Source organism: Callospermophilus lateralis, chromosome 9 (genome assembly GCF_048772815.1).
Source record: "Callospermophilus lateralis isolate mCalLat2 chromosome 9, mCalLat2.hap1, whole genome shotgun sequence".
In the NCBI taxonomy this organism is placed as follows: domain Eukaryota; kingdom Metazoa; phylum Chordata; class Mammalia; order Rodentia; family Sciuridae; genus Callospermophilus; species Callospermophilus lateralis.
This window is the reverse complement of record NC_135313.1, coordinates 23,981,524-24,007,499: the sequence shown is the minus strand read 5'-3', so window position 1 is coordinate 24,007,499 and position 25,976 is coordinate 23,981,524. Positions and strand designations below refer to the sequence as shown.

The 25,976-nt window shown below is 33.8% G+C and overlaps 1 protein-coding gene across 1 annotated transcript in view; it reads right to left on the bottom strand.

Moving 5' to 3' along the window:
• Positions 1 to 19,307, bottom strand: part of Erbb4 (erb-b2 receptor tyrosine kinase 4) — a 681,070-nt gene extending 661,763 nt beyond the window's left edge. Inside the window, exon 1 of the mRNA XM_076866449.2 lies at positions 19,250 to 19,307. Coding sequence (XP_076722564.1) covers positions 19,250 to 19,307 — 58 coding nt within the window. The remainder of the gene's footprint in view (positions 1 to 19,249) is intronic.
• Positions 19,308 to 25,976: the final 6,669 nt, after the last annotated feature.

Here is a 25,976-nt window from a genome sequence, read left to right as displayed (position 1 = left end):
GGCAAAGGCAATATATAAGATGGGGAGTAAATGAGTTAATTAAAAATACTGGCTAATACTTTGTGTCTGTTACAGAAACAAATAGCCTGAAAACACCTCTATTCAAGTTTTTCTCAAATGTCACCCTTTCAGGAAAGCCTTCTCTCCAAACTTATCCAAAATAGATATCAAGTTCCATACAATGTGTTCTATCTTATTTCCCTTCTTTATTTTTGTTGTTTTGCTGTCTTAAATTGCATTACATATTTGGAGGTTTATCTTTTATTATGTTTGTACATTAGAATGCAGTTTCCATAGGAGACAAGCTCTTTGCTTGGTCACCCACCTCACCAAATCTCACCCAATGATTATTGAATAAATGGATTTGGAGCCATCGAGAACTACTGCAGAGTGAGGACCAAATGGTGGTTCCACTATTTTAAATAGCTAAATTCACTTGAACAAGTCATTTTATTGCTCTGAATCTCAGATTCTATACATATCTACAAAGTGGAGTTTTGTACTAAGTGTTTTGAAAAAAAATTGCTTTTTATGAGCATAGCACTTATGATTCTTTTAACACATAGGCATAAGAGTCATTCCTGTCTTTTCTCCTAATGTTCACAAACTGTTTCCCTTGGCTCAGCACACACTTTTATCATTTTATACATTCCAGAATCCCACTTAACTAAGTTTTTATTTAGCCTTGAGTGTTGAAGTTTATCATGTGATTTTCCCATTTTTGAGAAAAAATTTTAAGTTATTGAGATAAGTAATTAATAATTTGTAAATATTGGACCATCCTTGTATGCTGAATGAAGCACACTTAGTGATACATTAATAAAATTCTGGATAGTATTTCTCTTATTTATTTGCTCTGGGTATTTTTAACATTAAAAAGCTCTAATCACTGGTTTAAAATACTTTAATTAGATGTTATTGGACCTAGCATAATAAATAATTGAAATGGGTTTGTAATTCAGAAATTTCATATTGTACATAATTAAAATAAAAAATATTTAAGAAAAAAACATTAGTACCAAGACAAGAAATGTGCATAATAATTTATATCATATAACACTAAATATAATGTATATATACTAGATATAAAGTATTTTTCAGTGTAAAAATTGGTCATTTAAAAAACAATGATGCTATAATGTATTCTCTGCATCTTTTATCTTCTTACAGTGTTTTAATGACTCCCAAAGTGATAACACATGGAAACTGGTGAAATTAACTAAAACACTCTCTAAATCATTTGGAGCCAAAATAAAAGGACCTTTGTTGTTGTGGCTTCACTAATAGAGATATAGCTAGGGAAGACATGGCATTCTATACCACAGGTGGATAAAAGGCAAGTCCAGAGACATATGTGCAGCTCTGTGCTCATCTAGCTAAAATTAAATCACTCCTTAATTTACCTCTTTTGTTTATGGATAATAATTTTTAAATACACCAAAACATTCTTAAACTGCTGAATTGTATTGTGAATAGATTAACTTCATAATTGGAGACTATCACAGAAAATGATATAGGTGAAAATTATACATTATTCTTTCCTAACTCTGAATGGTATGGTTTTTGAGTAGTCTATCTTAATTTTTGTCTTCCCAATATAAAATGTTATCTTTGTAATGTCAGTGTTTTTTCCATTTTATATTAGTAAAATTAATTAATTAGCAATATTAATGATTTTTAATGCATTATATGAAATCTCAACAATTGACTTGTAACTGTTTATATATAATTTTAATTCATGTTTCTTCTTGTTTTCCTGTTTTAAAATATTTTTCTTAATTTATACCTCATAAAATTCCTATATTGAAAGTAGAGTACACAATAGAAAGACTTTAGTGGTGAGAAATTACATTTTATCAACTAAACCTGGATGTAATAATATTCCCCTTACCACTATCTTCTCATCATTCCCTCACGAACCTTTATATTGGTTACCCCCTCATATACACACACAAAGTCCTTCTAATTTACTCTGCCATATTTTGTTTCTGTGGAAGTGCTAGGTCCTTAACTTTAATGTAGGTACTGGACTTGACAAGCAATTAAAGCAAACAATTTCCACTCATCAAGGCTTGCCAAATTAGTCATCTGCCATCTGGCCCATCATCTGGTTCTCCTTGAGGTCTTGCTGTGAATCTGGATGCACTATCTCAGATTAAGAGGGACAGTATAAACCTCCAAGCTGGTGAAATGCCAATGGGAGCTAAGTATGTAAACATTAGCAAACATCTTTCTTCCCTAGATTATCATGCCTTCAACCATCCCCTTGTGTGTAATCAAAACCAGCCTGATTCTGATGCCTTATCACTGTGAGACCTTTGCTACTCAGTGTAATTAAAGTGGCAGTGTATGGGACTTTTTCCTGTTAGATTTAAAATAAAAAAAAAAAATAGAGAGTTGGTGTTGCCAATATGATACTATGCTCACATATCAAGGCTGATTTTGTAAGCAATTGATGAAGAAATACATAAAGAAACAGACAATGGCCTGTCTCTTGCACTGCTTTCATTGAGAGACTTCCTTTTTGTTAACTTGGCTAATTATATGCAATAGGAACATTCTAGGGACAATCAAGTTGAACAGTAATGGGAAGACATGAGAGAGACAAGAATGAAACATTGTACTGTTATCACCACCATGCTCCAACTCAGCATAAGGGCAATAGGTACATTTCTGCAAATGCACTAGGTAAGGTACCCTTCTTCAGAATGGAATAAACCCCATACCAGGACCCATGACCTGCTATCAAAATGTGGGCTGCATTTTATCACCCTCTGTGTCTTGGTCTGTGTATCGGTAGTAATAAGCATGCACAACTGTAAATAGAAGACTTAGTAGGCCCCACTATCCTTGTTTATCCATCCATACTTGCTCATTCATGGTAAAGGTAGGTAGAAATAAGTAACACACCTTCAAATCAAAGGTCCACTAATATCGAACTTTGGTGAGAAGGAGAAGTGCAGCAGATATACTTCTTCACTGAAGATCCTTTACTGTATCTTCAGATAATCTACCTGTAAAGCCTAAATTGAGATTTTCTTCTAACAAACTTTTCTGGAATGTTTTAGAAAGCATTTTTTTTTTTTTTTTTTTTGTACCAGGGATTGAATCCAGAGGCGCTTAACCACTAAGCCATATCCACAGCCCCCCACCCCTTTTTAAATATTTTTAGTTGTAGATGGACACATGCTTTATTTTGTTAATTTAGGGTTTTTTGTTGTTGTTGTTGTTGTTTTTTAAGTGGTGGTGGGGATTGAACCCAGGGCCTCACACATGCTAGGTGAGTGCTCTACCCCTGAGCTATAACCCCAGCCCCACAGCCCATTTTTATGTTTTATTTAGAAACAGGATCTCACCGAGTTGCTGAGGGCCTCAGTAATTTGCTGAGGCTGGCTTTGAACTGGAGATCCTCCTGTGTCAGCTTCCCAAGCCCCTGGGATGACACCATGAGTCACCATGCCTGGTTTAGACAGCAATTCTTAATTCACATTTTTGTCTTGAATGATAAACCTACCAGACATTAATACAGATTCATCATAAAATACATCATGTTATAATTTATTTTAAATTATTTCCTTATAACCTAAATTCTATTATTCAAGAAGATTCTATAATCTCTAGTATATTGGTCCCTCTAAAACCAGATTTAGCACAGTAGTTAGTGGTTAATTTAATAACATAATTATACTTTAAAGTATGATTGCAAACAATTTCCAAGTATCAATTGTAACTGAGAACTTGATCAGGAAATAGCCACCAATAGGGCACTATCTGTCATTCATTCATTTGTTCTGACATGCATCTATTTAACAAATGGTAATTGGGCAACCACAATATATGTTATGGTGCTCTGAACTAAGTGTAAAATGAATAATAAATAAAGACAGCTATATCTCAAATCTAGATCATTTTACATTATAATAAAAATGCTGTATAAAATTTTTAGAAATTACAATATTATACAGATTAATAAGACCTATTAAAGAGAAATGTTTTTTTTTAATGATTCAATGCCACTAGCCAAGATTTAAAGTCAAAATCAAAATTTATCTTCCCTTCAATAATACATAAAGAAGGATGTCTTTCCACACACACAAGATCTATATCATTTTGAATTTTAAAAGGTAGGTATCACTCTGAAAAGCAATTTTCGGGAAGGTCTTTTCCTGTAATAGTAGAAAATGGTGCTATCAATTCATTCAGTAGCATCTACATCTTAAAACATAGCACTGTACCTTAAAAAAACTATGCCCAGCCAGATTCATGTGTATCAGTTCTAAGATCATTCATGTGTGAAGAAAGACAGGGAAAAATTGCTTCAATAGAGTCAAGATACATGCATTGTTCAAAACTATTCCATTCAGGACTCAGTTTAATCAAATTCCCATTCCAAATCACTTAATAATTATATGATGGAATATGTTGTGGATTTTGTTGTGTTTATAGACCTTTCCCTTTTCTTTAATTCAAAGATCTGATGTTATAGTTGGAGGGTATTCCCAAGACAATCCACAGTTGGTGTCACTAGCAACTTCCCTATCACCCCATACACTGAAAGGTCAGAAAGCAGAGCATTAGCCTCTATATAGACATTCACTTAATTTGGGATGTTTTCCAATCTAAGTTTCGCCGATCTTTGAATTTAAGAATCTGATATTCTATTTGGGTCTTTGTTATAATGAAGAAGCAAGGGATAAGATCCGTAAGAGACTTGGAAGTAAAAGCCCAACCTTTTAATGGAGTCTGCCTCATTCGACATGACACATAAAGAGCAGAGTTGACATTTAACACATTTTTTGTTGATGTTAAACATGAGCTCAGAAATGTCTTTTTCATTTAAAAGTAAACTTTTTTAAAAACTAAATATTATATGTGCTATGTAATAACACAGTTAAACTTTTTTACTTGTTCTTTTGTCATAAGTTTTAAGCAATGATAAAATAATAAATACTAAAACACATTGAAAGTTGTTTAATTTATCTTATCTCTGATAATTTGGCAAACGAAGGTATTAAAATATCAGGTTTGACACTAAAAATACCCCAATTCTCCCTAACACTAATAGAAGTTCCATAGTATCTGGTTTAGTTTTTAAAGAAGAAAATGACTTATGACTTCCTTTCTTTATATAAGTTGTGGCCAGTAATAAGGGAGAAAGCCTTTAATTATAGGTTTTACATCATTTATTACTTGCATTGGTATTTTAATTAAATGTGAATACTTGAGAGCCTGTGAAAATAAACATAATTTTATGTATTAAAATTTTATATATTTAGTGATTGACAAGGTTTATAAGTACAAAAATACTTTCTAGACAGTAAATAAAAAGTTTAAACTAAATTGCTTGCCTTTTACCTAGAACTAGAGGTAGGAACAGAAACTATATACTGCTATTTTTAATCCTACCACAGCACAAATCTTATCAATTTTTAAGAGGTGAAGGTTACCTATATGAATATGACTCATTTTCAATTCCTGCCAAATATATCTTTTGTTATACAAAATAATGTGTACTTTATGATAAATTATTCAAATAAATATTTTTGCTATAGAATTCAGGTTTTACTATACCTTTTCTGCCAAGACTAAACAGAACCAATTTTCAGTTATATTCTTTGTAAATGCTCATTGTTTTAGATATATTTACCATAACATTATAATTTGTAAACATTTCACCAAATCAAATAAAATTCTAAAATATTTTCTTAAAAATACAATTATCTGGGGCTGGAGTTGTGGCTCAGCATTAGAGTGCTTCCCTAGCATGTGGGAGGTGCCGGGTTCAATCCTCAGCAACACATAAAAATAAATAAATAAAATAAAGGTATTGTGTCCAACTACAACTAATATATATATGGATATATGGGTACATGTATATGTGTATATACATAAAACATTAATTTAGAAAGATATATAGTGATATATTAAAATGTTTTCTTTTAACTCAAATATTTGTGAGTGATAATTGCTGTGAATGTTTATCTGCCATTTCCATTTTTGCCAATTATAAATAGGGACTTTTATATTTAAAATGTGATTTTCATCATTAAAAATGATTTTTTAAATATTTTAATAAAAACTACATAGAAAACCATTCCAGATTATTCCAGTTCTTTATAGGTATGTGTATGTTAATCAAAATTACCAAAATTTTGATAATCCTATAATTTAATACATCAGTCCTATAATTTAATACATTGACATTTTCCATAAAATCATGACTTACATTACTTTTTGAATATAAACTCTTGAGAAATTTTGTTTTATAGCATTAAAAGTAGAAGTGTAAAAGAATATATTCTCTAAAAATATACTGTGATATATACCTAGTCATCTAGAGGAAAGTTGAAAAAAAAAACTAATTTGCTAGCTGAGTAGAAGAGGAAACTTGATAGTGTGTGTGTATGCATGTGTGTTTATATCAGTATTCTAGCTTCAATAAGTGCTATAGGTTCTTCATTAATTTTTACTATGTGATATAAATTTTGTGATATTGCTTCAGATTTATCAGTAACATCAACTTAAATTTTGTACCTTAAATTATGTTATTCTGATTTTTAAGTATTAAATTAAATAATTATCAGAAGTACTTCTGATCAAAATATTAATAGTGTCATAAATTATAAGTGCCTTACATGCATATAGCCATAATCCTCAGAGCAACCATATTAGAACATAATTTTCTCTTTTTTTTAACAGATAAGGAAACTGAGACTCAGAAAGTTATATAATATAACCATAGAATTAACTAGTGAAAGATGGAGGAATCAAAATTAGTTTTGATTTCATGAAGAGTTCTTGTGGCAAAATATGGCATTGGTTAACAGACATCTGCTAATACTCATTTTGAATTATTTGGGTTCTACACTAGTATGTATTATTCAAGTGAAAATGCCCTAAAATCATGTAAGCGATTTATATGTTGAGGACATGTTACCTTTCATAAATTTAGAATTATATTGTTGTACTTTTGTCATGCATTTCCTAGAAGTCTACAGGGGGTGCTACAGGTGATTGTCATTAGATTTTGAAACCATATCAGAAGGATTTTAGAGTAGTCCAATCTCGACAAGAACAATTCGATTTTACAGACACAGAAACATGGCTCCCTGAACAAGGACTTTGTGACTCACTCCTCTCTCATTTTTTATTCCACATTGGAAAAAGAAAAGAGGTGCAAAAATAGCCAAGTTTCTAAAAATACCTTTTAGTTACAAATGAAATTCAATCAAGTGCACATTGAAAATCTGCTCCAACACTTTAAGATCAGCATTTTCTCTCTTTTTTTTTTTAACTAGAAAGGTTTTTTTTTTCCTCTAAAAGATTTATCTACTCCTTCCTTCCAATTTCCTTCAACCTCCAATCTCATTTTAATAAATGTCATCCCTTTCACCCATTACTCAGGTAAAAATCTAGGCAACCAATTCCCCTCCCTTTTTTTTCCACATTAATCTAAAGCACACACAAATCCTGTAGGCACCACCAGAGATTGTATTAGTTCCACATGAATAACACCCCTAATTCAATACCAAGGTCTTGCTGTAGGCAGTGTCACGCACTTATAATCCTGTAACTTGGGAGGCTGAGGCATGAGGCTCCCAAGTTCAAGGCCAGGTTCAGTGATTTAGGGAAGCGCACAGTTAATCTCTATCTGAATATTGTAATAGCTTCTACTCTGATGTACCTGCTTTTCCTGCCCCTTTAGATTCTATTTTATAACAGATAGAAAACAACTTTATATTATTTAACCTTTAAATCGGATCATTTCTCTCCTTTGCTCAAATAACCCCACTGATTTTCAAATCACTCAAATGAAATTAAAAGTCCTTATCTAAAGCAGCAAAGCTCTGGTACTGTCTGAACCTCTTTACTTTTAAGATATCATCTCTTATGGTGTTTCCATTCATGCACTAAGATCCTACCATGGGACCATTTGCTTGTCTTTGAACGTGGATATAGAATTTTCTAAATGCTTATTATTGACTTGTAGATTTATCTATGGATCCGGAACAGACCAACATTGGTCTGCATATGGCCCTTGGAGTGCCCAAAACATTGTAATGCTCCAAAACATTATACCTAATATCTCTCAATCTCTATATGCCATATTATATCTTTATTTATAATGTAAATTTTATTAGGAAGAGACTATTTTGTTCACCACTCTTTTATAGCATTTAGAAATTCTTTACTCTTAGTAGAAATCTAATAAATACTTAATGAATGGATGGATGGATGTGTGGGAGGCCATCCTCGCATGTGATTTGAGTTACCTCCCTGGCTAGGTGAGAGGTGCTTGGACACAGCAGTGTTAAAGCTATCCCATACCCTTTCCCAGGTACGAGGGCTTGTCCTTGCAGAGGCATGCCTGGCCACTGACCTGAAGACCCAATTGCTGGCCCTGACCTTGGGATGCTGTCCCCCTTAACTTTCATTGGATGGGATTTTCCCTGGAACTTTTTGTTCCCCAATAAAAGCTCACTCCTCTCTCTTGCTAGTCTCTTCTGTAAACCTTGCCACCACATTAGGGGGCTAGAGGCAGGAGCTAGGAGAAGCAGTCTCAGAGCTGGGGTTTAAAGGTAAATGAGAGTCTGTCTCTTTAATTTAAAACTCACTAGCAATTTTTTATGCATGGAACCTTCTTTTATGAAGCTTGCACTGGTCACGTGGCAGAGATGGATGGATGGATGGATGAATGAATGGATGGATGGATGGATGGATGGATGGATGAATGAATGGTTATTGCAATGATGGAATTATAGCTGGAAATCATGTGTCATATTTAACCCAACTGTTATTTTTTTAATACTCATAATGTCAAAATCACAAATTTTTTTAGGAGATCAACAAGTCCAATTTATATCTCATTTATGTTATCAGAATTCAAAGTTAATAAAAGAACTCAACAAATAGCTAGTCAGGGACAAAAATGTCATATGCTTCACATTCCACTGAAGATTTTCATGAACCTGTCCAGTTTTGTGGAAAGAACTCCCAAGCATGATGCTCTGCTGCCAGAAGGAAAACTATATTATGAAAGTTGTCATGGGTACTTAAGAGCATTTGGCTAAACAGCACTAGTCACTTAAGTAATTAGAAAATAGATCCTTAGTAACATCTTATTTTTTTTCAAGTACTTTTTAAATAAAGTCAAATGAATCTTGTTAAGAGGCAAGTTGTTTTGTCTTTTAACAGTGGTTTAACAAAAGGAGGTAGCATATGTAAACAGGAGCTAAACAATATTGCATGATAAATACAATCCTCAAACATTTTGAATCAAAACATGTATTTCAATGCATTTTATTTTTAATGCATTTTACATTGAAAGGATCCTTGTGGAGATCATTTTATTTTTAAATAAATACCTCCTAATTTAACTCTTTTGTAAATTTATATATCAAAGGTCACATTTGCTTAAATATAATCACACCTGCACCAAACGATTGTATAACAATGAAATATCAATGGATTAGAATATTAAATTATTATAGCTATTATTATAGTTAATAATATTCATAAGATGTTATGAATTTTACAAATCTGTTATATCCATATTAACTACATTATCCTAAATCATAGAAGAAATGGTTTAAAGAACCAACATTATTAGATTAAGTCCCAGGTCTCAAAATTGGGGTATCCTGGAAAAGATGACTTTCAGAGTTATTTTGAAATTTTTCATGAATTAGCAATAAAGTGATCCAATGTCCATAAATTCTAGATAGCTTTACCTTGGTATTATTTGTGACTTATGGGCAAGGAATAGAAGAAATTGTGAAAATAGATTAAGTTCTTTTATATCCGTAAAAAATGGGAATGAATAATAAAACTTTCAACTGACTGTATTATAAACCTTTTTATATTTGCACTTTATTCAAATATAAGTTAATTAAATATAGGAAAGTTACCAGAAATGTATCAGGGACAGAAAATGGACTTGATGTCATCACAACTTTGGTTGTTGTTCCAGGGAAACTGCTCAGTGGATTCTACTGCATGCATGCCAATGATATTCTTTCAATATTGTGATTTATTGTGATTTTGCTTTGAGAATGAATTCTACAAGTTATGTTCCAGGTTTCTTGGTGTGTGTGTGTGTGTGTGTGTGTGTGTGTGTGTACAGACATATATAATGTGTGTGTATATATGTATATATGTGCATCTATTCATTTGAAATTGATTTAAACTTTACTAATTCTTCATTACCTATTAAATCAAATCCTGGTGACCTGCCTCATATTCAAGATTTGTCATAAATTGAAATTCTGCTAAAACACTCAAAATATAAACAAAATCTGATTAAACTGCCATCCATCATTCAACTCACCTACAACTATTCCTTTTAAAAAATTCATTACATTGACATCACTTTGAAATTCTTTGACAAAATTCATATCTATCATTATCTCCAATATCTAAATACTTTTCTTTTTTCAGAAAAGATGTGAATTACTCAGTCCCTAAAATTCTCATACAATGATTCATTCTATTTTCATTTGCATGATTATTTTACTTGTTTTCCAGTAAGTGGAAATTAATTCTCCCCTATATAATTAGCCAGTTCACGGAACCCTAAGATTCTGTTTGCTATTATCTTTTTAGGTAGACAAGACATGGTGCTTCTGTCATGCAAAAAGTACATGAAGTTTTGTAGGTATATGCCTAGTTTACTGTGTCTCAGAAAAAGTACATATTAATAATAAAATAAAATATCAAAATAATAGAAAGTAAGACATAATATATCTAACATCCAAGGTATACCTTTTTTAGTTTCTAGTCTAAAAGCTTATCTTTATTTAACAATATTTCACACTTGTAAACTAGCTTTTCAGAATTAAAAAAGAAAACTTTAAATGTAATTGCATGGTTACTCTTCACACTTCTATAAAACTTAAAAAATTCTGAAACATAAGTCAAAAATTTTTGCACATATGTGAGCACAGAGATATAAGTTCCAATTGTCCTTGTATATTAAGTTTAGTAATTGTAGTTAGAGGGGAAAAATGCACTTGGAATGTCAGATACTAGAGAATAGTTTAAGGTTTTCTCAAGCCGCAGTGCTCTGACTCATGAAGCTGGGTTGGGAATGATATTTCCCAGACATTGCTAGATTAGTGGTCACATAATGATTGTTCATTCATCTGCAATCACAGCCTCCTTTTACCTCATGATTATACCATCATCTTCCCAAATGAAGAATATTTTGGTACTATTTGTTTTAAATTTCAGGCATGTCTAGTATGTCCAGTATAAACTCAGTTCTCCTCCAGTAGCAAAAACCTTTTACCCAAGTGTGGTGGCACATGCCTGAAACCCCCACAGCTCAGAAGGCTGAGGCAGGAGGATCACAAGTTCAAAGCCAGCCTCAGCAACTTAGTGAGATCCTGTCTCAAAATAAAAAAATAAAATAAAAAAAAAATAAAAAGGGGCTGAGAAAAAAAAAAATCACATGCCATACTAGAATTACATAAAAACACTGAAGAGATTGCTATACCGGTTTCCTTTGATAAATCAAACATTTACTATAGACCTAGTAGCTTTAGAATAACCTAGTCCACTCACCCTACAACTTTGCCCCTAATGCATCTTACTCTCGAAACCCAGTAGTCAAGTGTATGGTCTTGGCTTTGTCCACTCAGTCCTGGACAAGTCACTGGCATTTAATGAGGAAAATCCACAGGAGCTCTTGTGCTACTTTCTAATCCTTGACCTCTTATTTCTTCATTTTTATCAATATGTTGCAGAACTCTGATTTCAGATTTGCTTTGTTGTGCATACTCACATTCCCCTCATATCACTGTTCTGGAAAATTCTGGTTAATTTGACCAGATCAACCTGAGAACCAATGAATCTGTTCCCAGTCTATACATTCCTTCTCCAATCTATACAATCTTCCAAGGAGCATAGTCCATGTGTGCTTCCTGCTGTGTCTCCACTAGGGGGCCTGGTTACTCTTGCCTCTGATTTAGCTTTACATTGTCCTGGCATCGTGACAATATTGATCCATTTTGCTATGGTCAATATCTCCAACTTTCAGCCCACGAATCTAACTGAGGAAAGGAACTAATTGTTTAATGTTCCAGTAACGGTTTTTTAGAGTGGACTCCTTCAGAACACCAAAGTCCACCAAGTCTGTTACCCAAAATGGCCACAGACTGAGTATTGCATCATTTTCTTTCTTTCTTTTTTTTTTTCTTTTTTGTTATTTTTACATATACATGACAGTATAATGTATTTTAACATATTATACATACATGGAGTATAGCTTATTGTAATTCAGATCCCATTCTTGGGAATTACATTGACTTGTTTTTATTCCATTCTCTGCCTTCTGTTGATGTCACCCTGTTTTCAAACTCAACATTAAATAGATAGCCAATATAGGAATGCCAAACTTTGTTGAGAATAGTATTCTTGAAGCATATGGTGTTAAGATAGTAGAAAAACAATTCTTAGCTAAGTAAGTATACTTCATTTGAAAATATGTACTATTCTTTCTCTTTCCTCTGTGAAAAGTCAGCACACTTGAGGGCCAAGTGTCGCCTGGGGACCTTAACTAGCATAAAACATCCCGTTGGTTCTGAAGCTGTGAAGCTCCATAGCAACACTGGCAACACTTAAACTCCTCTGGGACTCCTACATTATTTATCTCTGAATAGCTAGGGGGCTTTTTGCAGAGAGGCCCCTAACTACTGCAAGCATTTACTCTATTTAATGCTTTTTAATTAACAGTGTACAAACACCAATTCAGTGTGAGCAAGTAAAGTCTATGCACATTCCCGGATTTGTTTTCTCAACAGATTTGAAATTCAGGAGTAGAATGGTGCCAGAATTTTCATTCTCAGTCTAGCTATCCCTCTTAACAGGAAAATGTGTTTATTCAAGAAGACACTGGTTAAAATAGAATAAAGCTGACATATACACAACATAGAGAAATGAGATATCTGGGAGAAGTTGCTCCAGGAAAGCTCTCTTGTTGTTATTGATCTATTGTCAAGGAAAGAATTACAATTTAATATTAAACAATTGCATTTTCCCATAATATAATTTGTGGAGTTATAACTCTGAGTAATTAAAAGGTTAGGTAAGATCAACTTTGAACCCATTGCCAGCTTTAACATTCTATGTTCAGAATCTCCTAGAGAGTTTCTATGTAGCACCCAGTAATGGGACATCAACTGAGTATTATTACATCCTAAAGCACACATGATAAAACTCAAATCAGGCAAATCTGAGATAAAAAATTAAGTATCCTCAAACTACCGTATACCATAAACCATATAACCATATACCCTAGAACTCCCTTTGTAAATACCTGAGAAAGAATTTTTTTAAAAAAGAAGCATCCTCTTAAGCACAGTTTCAAAAATTGAGAACATATGCACTGAAAAATTCCTATAGAGTATAAGACTTCTCATAATACAACTGAATCCATTAAAATAAAGTTCTATTAGTTTGAGAACATTGTAAAGCCTTGTGTAGCTCTCATCTTCTGTATGAAGCTCACCATAACCTTCAATGGAAACAATGACTTTCTAACTACAGTGGCTGAAAGTTTCCTCATGGTTGCACTTGTGAGGATGTGGAAACTGTAATCTTCTCAAGACTTCTGTCAGTCTTCTATGATTTACCTTTCTTGCCTCTTCTTTTCATTTGTAAAATATACCAAATAATCCTTGAAATATTAGAGATCCAAGTGGCACCCTACATCCTAAATTGCTTTTGATGGAAATACTTTTTCTATAGACTGTTATGTTGGAATTTGCACTTATTAATGGATAATAGGTGGTTAAAAATTAATTTCTCTTTTGTTTTGTACTAATAAACTTAGTCTCTATTTTACTACTGCATGCATCACCAGGTGGCAGCATAATTCCCAAAGAGTAACTTTTGGTGAACAGAGAAATGCTACAATGGCAAGATTGTATCATTCTCTGCCACAGCTATAGGCATTTTTTCCTACAGTGAATAAGACTAAAAACTAGCTGTATTCAGGTAATCATATTAATAAAGAGGAGTACACATGTTAGCATATACCAACAACACAACCAACATAAGCTAACAGGGAAGGGGGAAGGTATCATTAGATGTGTTTGTGTATTACCTCTGTGAAGCACAAGAATAATAAAGTTATTATTACTTTCTGAAAAGCTTTACAGTTTGAAGGTAACAGTGACCAAGAAAAATCATATCACATGACATAACTTTTCCCTTAATATTAGGGAATGGAAGTATCAGGGGGAAAAAGTACCCATTCTGCAAAGAATTGACAATGAAAACTGGGAAATGGGTAGAGTAGTAGAGAATATCATAGTTTGAGAAGAATTATAAACTATAACATTTTAATATTTACATTTGATCTTATACATTAAAATTAATGATATATGGAAAAAATAGTTTATTATGAATTTATCTTTCCATGCCATTCCAGTTTATAAAATGTCTACCTGGCACATCATTGCTACCTGGCATGTCATCATGTCATCCTTAAAAGCTCACATTATGTTGACATGAAAATTTTAAAAGACTATACTCAGTACATGAATTATCTTTGAAAGAATTATATATATATAAAATGAAATGGGTCATAAAATGTTAAAAGGTATTGTAAATTTTATAGGAAAATAAACAACTTTTAAAATTCAATAGTATGGCAACAAAGTCTACAATATCACCAAAGAGATTAAAATATTTTGCTAACTTACAGAAAGGAAGAAACAGTAGCACTTTAGTATATATAACTGAAAATAGTTCAAACTTGTCTTTACTCTCAATGTGCAAACATGCCAAGACGTTTTAATTTTAAAAAAATCAAACACACATAGCCCACCAACTTACACACTTCCATTAAACCATAAAATATCATTTTCATTCACCCCCTCCTGAATTTATTCATTCTCTTTTATTCGATAACCATATATTTTTAGAACTTATTCTCCTATCCTAAATGTTTGATTAATTTCTGGGACAAACAGACATGCAACAAATTCTTTGACATAATTTCTCAGTTGTTCAGACCCAACAAAAATACCATGAGGGTAAGAACATGGAGGGCACAGACTATAAACCCCTTCAGAGCAGGGACTGTGTTTATCTTGTTCATTGATGATTAACTAAAGTAATAGGAAGTAAACAAAAGGCACTCAACAGATTCCCGTGCATGTATACTATGCCCAAATTTCTCCAGAAATTGAGCAAGAGATAAAACTTACAACACTATTATATTAATTTCCTGGTGCTGCCATGATAAAGCACCACAATCTGGTGTTAGAACAAAGAGAAGATGAAAATCTTGGTGCCAGGAGAAACAGACTCCCACAGGATCCCCACCCTGGGCATCATAGCTCCACTTTCTACCTCCACCTCCAAACAGCTCTCCCAATTTCTGTCTTTACATGACTATTTCTTATGCAGACCACTCACTTTGATTAGAAGTCTACCTTCTCCTCTATGACCTCATTTCACTATTACATTTACATTCCTGTTTCCAAAGAAGGTCACATTCTGTGGTACAAAAGGTTAGGATTTCAACATATTCAAACCAGAACAACTAGTAACATTACTTTTGTCTTCTTCTGCACTTCCACTTTTTTCCTCAGTCCTCCTTCACTGGCCTTCCTTCCCATAAAATGAGATCATTTGGGGATCATGCTGTGGATGGAGGGCCAGTGTGCTAAGAACTTAGATTAACCTCTCATTGCTCAACCTGAGATTATCTGTTGTTTTGCCAGATTCATTCTGCTTGCGCTGGGTTTGGCTATGGTAAAATCATACAAATTACCATCATTTACGAGAACTGCTTACAGTCATGCCTAATTATCATGCAGTAGAATAACAATTATGCATATCATTAAATTCATGTGAGATGATCTTTGATGCAAGTTTTATTTGATTATGGCACTAAACTCTGTTCATGCATGCCTGGCCTTCATAGTGGGTTGCTTGCTCAGGAAGAATGGTTGTCTCTGCTACTTTAAATATAATGACAGTAATATTGGCCACAACTCTAACTTTCTTCACTAGAAATATCAGTTCCATAACTTGGTATCCACTTTGTGAAAGTTTACTGCAATCACATCTGGATTTAAAATACAATTATTTCATTTATAAAAATCTGAATTAAAAAGCACTCAGTTTTAAAGCAAAGTGTGGTGATATGTATCAAATCAGGGATGTCATTGTATTCAATATCTAATATGTGCACAATATTTTTTCATGCACATCATATACACTAGCTCCTTTATTTCAGGAACACCTTTAAGTGGATAAATTAAAATTATATTTAATTTTTTAAATTATAAAAATAATATATGTGAATTTTAGAAAATTTAGGAATTATAAAGGGGTAAAAGTAAGAATAATCTAGAGTCACATCACACCATCCAAAAATTGCTGCTCTAACTTTTTTTTTTGTTTTTAAAGAGAGAGAAAGAGAGAAAGAGAGAGAGAGAGAGAGAGAGAGAGAGAGAGAGAGAGAGAGAGAGAGAGAACTTTTAATATTTATTTTTTAGCTTTCGGCAGACACAACATCTTTGTTTGTATGTGGTGCTGAGGATCGAACCCGGGCCGCAGGCATGCCAGGTGAGCGTGCTACTACTTGAGCCACATTCCCAGTCCAACTACTCTAACTTTTAAAAGAGCATTGGCGCCAATAACTTGGCAAATCCCCAGTCCCACTCATTCTGGGTCGCCTTGATCCTTTCATTCTGATATGTCTGAACTGAGATTCTGTTTTAGAAAAATTTGATCGATTTTTACTTAATAGATCACATAACTGTATTGTTGTTTGAACATTAAGATTGACTTAGAATTTTGAATATTTGTAAAATGTAGCTAAGAGTATGGCTCTAGATAAGAGTTCCTGTGGTCAAATGTGTCTCTATAACATCTACTTTACTGACCGCTTGCTAATTACTTTTCTCTGACTAAAAATTTCCTTTATAATAGGAAGTTAATAATAATTTGTTAAAGAATTACTATGCTGGTTAAATGAAACAACCTATATAAAGCAGTCAGGAGCAATATAGTACCTAGCACATCCTAGGGCTCAAAGAAATAGCAACTGTTGAAGAATTATTTTACAGAACATGGAAGTGTCTATGGCACTCATTCATTTTCCTCTTTCTCTCTGGACTTCCCTTCCATCCTTCATTCCGAGTGTCTCTTCCTTTGTCATTTAAATATTTGCCTATAGAACTTAGACATCATCTCTTATCCTACATTCTTTCCCTAGAGAACCTTACCCACTCCAGTGATTTCCATTAGTATCTAGACACTGATAGGGCCTGTATTTCTATTTACAGCCCATATCATACTTCCTGAGCTTTCTGCCCCGTATCTACTTACTGCACATCTCTATTTGGAAGTCTAAAGGCTTTTCAAAACACAACAAGTTCAAAATTAAACTTTCTCCTTTTCTCAAAATGAGCTTCTGCTCTTATGTTTCCTCATTCGGTAAATAACCATGAATAGCTCTTAGCTACTTCAGGCAGAAGACTGTTATTTTCCACTCAGTTCTCCCTCACCCAACAGCAAATCCATCCAGTCTCTGTTATTCCAAATCCCAAACAGCTTTCATACCTTTATTTCTCTGGTTCCCAACTGACACTGCCCAACTACCCTGGTCTGCATTATTCTCATCTTTTATCTAAATTATTGTAACATCCATCTGAACAGAATTCATTCAAACCATCCCACACAGTGCTGTGATTTTCTTAAAAATAGAAATCTGATCATGTAGTACTCTGGTGTAAAGTCTGTCAATAGTTTCTCTCAGTTTCTCTGATGAAAGGCTTAAAAGGTATGGATCTTCCAGCCTTGCCTTCCTGCCCAGCCTACTGCTGGGTATTCCCAACTCCCACTTCATCTCATTTAATCAGCACTCTCCACACCATAGTGTCTTCCCATGAACTCCTCTCACTACACAGGAACTATAATTTCTACCCTTTCTTCACCAAGCTAACTTCTTATTTACTCAATTCTCAGCTGATGGTCAAAACAGTTTTAAAAAGCAACATCTACTGTTACAGTTCCACTAAGGACACTAAATGTCATATTGTGATAGGTTGTACAGATAAATGGCTTTGCCATTAATGATATATTTTAAACTCAGTGGAATGAATATTCTCTATTGTCCAAGTCCTGAATATATATGCATTTATATATATTCAAAGGTAGAGTTACATGTCAAGTTAGAGTTTGTAGAAGGAAGTACCAGATGTGAAAAAAGCACATTTTTTATTTGAAAAGAGATACAAAATGGGATTTCTCAACACATCTCACCACTTTGTGAAAATACATCAGGCATAAGCTGATGGATGATGCCTCTAGTCTCCACAATAGTAAGTACTTCAGGAGATAATAGTTATCTATGCAACAGGTCAACTCTATTGCAATGTCCCCAATGATTAGATTCCACCTAACATTAGATAGGTTTTTAATTATAATTCTCTCCAAGCCAAGAAAACTAAATCATTTTTCTCCATCCCAATAACTTACAAACATATGCTATATTCAGAACCCTCATTTGTTGCCAGTGATGAAAAATACGTAGATCACTAGAAAGTTTGTTTTTGTTTCATTTCACTTGAGAGTCCACTGGCAAAAAGGGAACATTAAAATACTTGAAGATTCCCACATTCTAACACTGATGTCAAGCATCTTAGAAGCACAATGCTCTTCTGGAGACAGTGAATAAACTATAACTCAACTAAATATATTCTGCACTTCTCACTCCATATTCCTGACTCCTCTAGTCCTACTAAATGAGGCTATTATTAGCTTTCATAGATTGTATTTTTCTTCCCAATTCTTCCCTCCTACCCTAACCACCCAATATCCCTTCCTTTTGTACTGTGACATTGTACTTCCTCTTTCTAAAAGTAGAGTATATTTGCCCACCAAACTGATGCTGGGTTTACCCTTCTCATAAACTGTGATCTGGCTAACAGAATGTATGCAAGAAGTGAAAATCCCAATTCTCAGCATAGGGATCATGAAACATTACATGTTCCACTGTCCCTATATTTCATTACTACTCTCTAAAAGAGAACAGGTCCCAGCAAGGATGAAAGACACAGAGGGGCATCGAGGACCTATGACTTGGAAACAAGCCCAGACTAGATCAGCCATTTCACAGACAAATGATTGAGAATAGGACCATCTTCCTAAGGCACTCTGAGTTTGGGATTGCCTTTTATGCAGTATTATTTTGTAAAATGTTAAATGACAAATCTTAAGCTTCACTTACCTCTTTTCCAAAAATCAGTCTTGGCACCATCAAAGTAAATTTTGGTAAGATTCCCCATTTTTCCTCCTCTGGATTCTACATGTATCAATACAACAAGGGCCTAAACTTCCACAGGCTTACCAAACACAGTACCCAGAAATATTCTTCAGTGAGTACTTACTGATCTTAAATAAAGTCCACATTCTTTGAAAGGTACAGAACCTATGGGGAAAAAGGATACTTCCCCATAGGTTTTATTTATTGATACTTATTACACTGAGTTACAATATAATAAATCCTATGGAAAGAAAAATACAATGTATTAAAACCAACATAGCATATTATATTTTTATATCTTTTAAATAAAACAATTATAATTTATGCACATGGATATTATATAACCATCTTACAGAAATCCAACCTCCATCTCACAATATATGTTTTTGGTACATTCTAGTTCATAAAGCATGATTGCTCCCATTACTATGTATGAAACTTCTCCTACAAGGTAGGAAAACAGATATAAAATTTATGCATTTTAAAGAAAGTAAAAGTGAAAATGACTCGGAAGAAGTAAAAACCAATTACATTCATTGAGCTCTTATATCTGCTCAGCTCTCTGCTTAACACTTCACAGGAAAAGATTCCATTCTATCATTACAATGAAAAGTAGAAAAGTACTATTATTTCTCACTTTTCAAATGAGAAAATCAAGCTGAAGTAACATGTTTAGATCACGTTATTTGTAAATGTTGGAGGCAGGTTTTAATTTTTTGTTGTTATTGTTATTGCATTTGTTTTTTGTTTCTTTGTTTGGGACATGGGGGGAGGTTGAACTTAGAGACACTTAATCACTTAGCCATATCCCCAACCCCTTTTTAGTTTTTTATTTTGAGACAGGGTCTTGCTAAGTTTCTCTTACTTAGAGTGTTGCTAAGTTGCTGAGGCTGGCCTTGGACTTGTGATCCTCCTGACTCAGCCTCTTAAACTGGTAGGATTATAGCTATGTGCTATCATGCTTGGCTAGAGGCAGGTTTTGTGCCATTCATATATTTACATGCATTTATTCAATAAGTAATTAATAAATCCTCACAACATGAAAAACAGTGAGGTCTGAAGCCCTGATCCTTAACAAACTATATTAGTATGAAGGGAAATGAGAAATATGTGTGAACTCTGCAGTGGTTCCCCAAAACTGATGCCTCCAAATATCAGTGAGAATCTATGTTGAAAAGATAGTGATTCTTGGAGAAGCTCAGAGACCTGTGTTTTTAACAGCTTCTAAATTATCTAGATAAATACAGCCAATTGAGAGCCCAGTGGTTCCCAGGTGTGTATTCCCTGATGGTGCTGGGAGAATTAAAAAATAAAAAAAAGGCTTAAATTAGCTTTTCATGAGGCCATATATTTATCATTTTTTATTTCTAACTGCAGAAAATAAAATATGAGTGCTACATTAATCACATAATATAGGCACAGAAAAGGTTGGTCAAAGAAATCCCCAAGTCTGGAAATTTTGGTTTGTGGTTTATTTTCATATCTTATTCTTTAAGGGAACAATAACTAAAAAGTGTATGTGGAGGTTCATATTTTCTAACCTTCTTTACTTCCCACATGTAGAATTTGTTGGTTTAAACACTGTCATAAACTTAAGCTTGCAGAATTGTCATAAAAACAACAAAAAAAATGACTGGAAAAAGGAGAAATATTCTATGCTGCAGGGTAGAGAGTGTCAGAGATTGTCTCCCCTCCAGGTCAGCGTAATAAATAAATTATAGAGTGCAGGAAAACTAGCATGGAACAAGCTGTTTCATCCCAGTAAAATAAGGCAGATAAAAAACCTGTAACAATTAACCTCATATCAAGAGGTTAAGCAGATAAAGAGAATGTTTCACTTTACAACATTGTCAGTTTATTATTCAAGATTTATCAATGATCAATTACTAGAAACACCTAGCATAATACCTACTATATCCTCTCTAACATGCAATATTTAGAAATGTGTCTTTATATGACATATATCTAGAATAGAGACTGGCATTTAGTAGGCCCTAAAAAATATCAATAGGTGCTATGGTTTAAATGTGTCCTCCAAAGATGATAGGTTGGAAACTTAATCCTTAATGCAGCAGTTTTGCAAAGAGGGACCTTGAAGTGGTTATTAGGTTTGGGAAGCTCTGACCTCATAAATGTATTGATTCCATTAATATTCAGTGAGTTCCATACCCCAGCAGTGAGTTCCTAATAAAAGTACTGAGTTGAGCCTCCTCCTCTCCTTCTTCCCTCTTTTACATTCACACATATGCACACACCCTCCTCTTGCCCTTCCACCTTCCACTATGGGATGATGCAGCAAGAAAGCTCTTACCACATGTAGGTCCCTCAGTCTTAAACCTTCTGGCCTCCTTCTAGAAAACAAATGTATTTTCCTTATTAATTACCCAGTCAATAATATAGTGTAATAACAATACAAAATAAACTGAGATAATGAGTGAATGAATGAGTGAATTCCAACAGCAACAGCAATTCTACCAAGGCTACTCTCCTGTCCTAGCACTGAGTTAAAAGGAAAATGACTTGGAAATTGAGAGGGAGGAAAGTGATTCATATGTCTCAATGGTTTAAAAGGAAATATATTTTTAGTATATTATTATTTAGGGGAATAATGACTAAAAATGTATGTGGTGGTTCATGAAATATAATATATATGTTTGTTTCATTTTGTTTTTTAATTTACTACAAACTGTGACCCATGCCAGCCCAGTTTCAATGTATAAGGAAACCATCAACTTCTTCTAAAATTTGGGAAATTGTGGATTTTATTCACAAGTGCTGAGAGTGTTTTGTGTTTTGTGTGTGTCCTTTGAAATAAAATTTATGTCAAAAATAAAACGTGCATAGATTTAAATATACATTGCCCACTTAAATCAAAGTATCATAGTATTTAATATGCTAAGAGTTAAAAATCCAATGTGTTAAAACAGCACAAAGGTATGTCTGAGCTAGTTACTGTTGAGTGGCACTAACTATGGATTTACTCACTGCAAACCGTCCTTGATATGCTGCCTGTCTCTTCCTGGTAAATGGCAGTGAAGGTCAGTGAATCTAATTTGACAATAATGAGCCTGCTCTGCAATGTGTTATAATATTGTGCCCCCTCTTCTTCTTTTTTTAAAGGTATCAGCCAATCAAAAAGGCTATTCAATGACACCAGGGAAACCCCAGGAGAGCTGGAGAGAGTCAAAGAATGCTACTCTCTTATTTTTCCTTTCCAATAATGGAGACAGGGGAGGTTATGAACATGTTCAATATGCATTAAAACAAAACCCAGCCTGATAGGAATGCTTTAATTAATAACAATTATCTTCTGCAGCATTATGATTCAAGCCAGGTCTCTGAGCATGAAGGAGAAACTTGACACTTGTGCTTCTTTGTGGACAGAGAGATTTTAAGCAAAGTTAATGGAAACTCAGCGGATGAATGGTGCCGCAATTCAAATGTACTGTAAAATTACTGAAATGATTTCAATGTCACAGGACTACACTGCATTGCATTTATGATTATTACCCCTTTCTACGCTTTACTGATATTTTGTCAAATATCTTAAAGCTTGTCTTCAAAAAATGGTATCCTTCAGATAAGAATGTTATGCAACAAATAATAATAATAATCCATTATTGTTTCTATAATAGATTATAAAATATATCCTATAATATATTCTATACACATGTAAACAGCCTACTATAATTTCTACATATAATTTTTATAATAACATGAATAATACTAATGATTATTATTATTGGTGAAGATAAAAAAAGTCAAAATGTTGACCTAAGGGTAATGACCCACCAAAGGCCAAATCCCACCCCAAATATCTTTGTAAATCATTTTCTATATCCTGAAATTTTATTTATCAAAAAATGTTATTTATCAAAACATAATTTGTGAGAATCATTTGGTGTTTATGCTTAAAATATATACTCCTGAGCCCCACGCCACACCTTCCACCTTACCATCTCTTAGGAGAGTGTCCATAAATCTGCATTGTAACAAGTTCTCAAGATAATTCTCATGTACCCTAAAACTTAAAAAGCATTGTCCTACAGTAGAGGTTCTTAAACTGGGAGCCATCAAATTCAGGGGTCCATGAACTTTAGATGGAAAAAATGCACCTTCAATGAAGTCTAAAATTTAGCTATCCCTTCAGTTATGAAAATAGTAAAAAAAAAAAAATCACAGTAGTTTTAGAACATCTGAGTTTATCAGCAGTAAAAATTATAGAAAATCTCCTATTATATTTGTTGTAGATATCTCAAAATATTATTAACATTGATCACTAGTTTGAAAGATGTTAGTTATTACACTCCCTGTTAGAGCTTTTAATTTAATGAATTATAAAATGAGCATATAAAATATTTAAATATTTTGACAACTGTATTTCAATACAATATGTTTCTTTTGTAATCCTCTGTATTTAATATATTTAAAGATAATTTTCCAATGGAGTCCACAGGCTTCGTGAGACTAGCAATAAGGATTCATGACACATACGAAGTTCAGAAGCCCCTGCATTTTTGCAGAGGGAGAATGAAAACATGGAGAGAGCTAGATGCAAGCTGTGCGTCTGCATCACACAAACCCTTCCTGGCATTTCCTTTGAACGGATATAGATGTGGGAGCATAAAGGAAGGTGGTTTATAAAATGCCAATGTGTTTAAAAGTGAGGTGGGGGAAACAGGACCAGAAACACCTGTCAGTCACGAATGGCTTATTGGCCGAGTTCATCAGCAGGAGACCTGAGTTTGATCAGTTCTGCCATGATTAGTGTCACTACAGTCAAGTGTAATTTCTGTATAAATAGAAGTGGTGGATTGGAAAATAATTCAGTCCATCCCTCCAAATTGTCTCAGTCAGCACAGACATCAAAATCTGTCAGCCTGAGGGGGGAAGCACACATATGCAACGAAGCCTATAATTGTATTCAGTATTCAAATATTTCAAACTACAGAATATTATTTGCAATATAAAACCAAAGAAAAATCAATGTTGATTGTGCAGCTTATCTAATTGTGAAAACAAGGTTTATGCATTTTTCATTGTCTTCTTTGATAAAAGTGAGCAAATATAAATTTTTGTATTTCATCACTTTTGCACTGATTGGATATTTTCAACTCTAAACCTGTTTGTCATCTAATTGTTTGACTTAATCCAATCAGTTGTTCAAGACAGAGACCTACAGACCTCTGTTCCCTCCTAAATCCTATTGCTTTTATCTCCTTAATACCCTTGAAGTAATTCACTTCTTTCAGGTCCATTGCTACTGGGTTAGTTCAGACCATCATTATTTTACCTAGTGTTACAGAAATGAGTCCTAATTGGCATCCTTGACTCCAAACCTGCTTGTCTCCAATCTTTTCTCCATATGGTATAAAATAACATTTTGAAAATGCAAGTTTTGGTGTCAGGCCCCTGAAAAAACATATCTATGGAATTCCACTGCTCTTAGACTACATGCCATACTTCTAAAAATAGCACAGCAGCCTTTGAAGATCAGCCCCACTCTTATATGTCTAGCATCTCTCCCCCCATGCTGTAGACTTCACAAACACTAACTTCTTCCCAGGCATTTCTGGGCTTGGGGACATGCCTTTCCTCTGATTAGGATGCTCTGCTTATAGGACTAATTTCACCTATCATCTCCTGTGGAAAGTAATCTATGTCCTCTTCAAGCTGAGACATCCTACCTAAGTGCTTGCCTAGTATTTGGCATTGGCCCTTTCCCTCTATTCATTACATCAGACTTGTCTAATTGTAAAATTGTGAACTTGCATTTTTTGTTGGATTAGCTAAATTAATAAGCAGTATTAGTGTCAACACAACTGTATTTGACACCTATTGGTAGTTGCAATCTGAACTTATGCTTTAATAAATTAAGAATGAGATACAAAACCATAAAATTTACCAAGGGAGATGTATCACATAGAAGAATGTATTTCCACCATTAAAAAAGATGTGTATGTATGTATATATATATATATGAATCCTCTTAATTTTTAAGTAGCCTCAGGCCCTCAGTCTGTCTTCTCAGCCTTCACAGGGGCTGATGTCAAAGGCATCAAAATTGACTAATGTTGCCTTAAGTGCCTTACTTCTTCTGGGCAGAATTCCATTGATAAGGAAGTCTAATCAATGGCAGTAAAACCCATGGCAGGGGTGCTTTTTTTAGTGCCTGGAGCACAGTAAAACTTTTAGGAAGTATTTGCTCAATGAATGATGAACCATTTTCCACTTAAGTCAGAGCTCTACCTAAGCCCTTGTCCTTGAGGCCCTCAGACTAGAACAAAGGAGAGCAGAAAGGTAAAGAAACTGGTTCTGAACACTTGATCTGATATCAGTGAAGATAACTACACAAATTTGATTGTGTCACCCTGTTGCTTATACAACTTATATAGGCTCCTCCAAATTACAAAACAGATATTATAATCCTTGGAAGAAACTAATAATTATGATGAGAACTAATGTTTGCTGAATACCTTCTGAATACAGACACTATGCCAAGAGATTTGCACCTGTCTCATTGAATCCTTTCAACACAGTGGGGTGGGCAATAATATTACATCCATTTTAAAGACAAGAAAACCAAGAAAAAGTTACTTGTCCAGAGTTGCATAGTTAGTGAAGAGCAGAGACGAAAATAATCAGCAAGTAATCTAATTCCAGAGATTGCATAGTGACTCATTTTAGTATA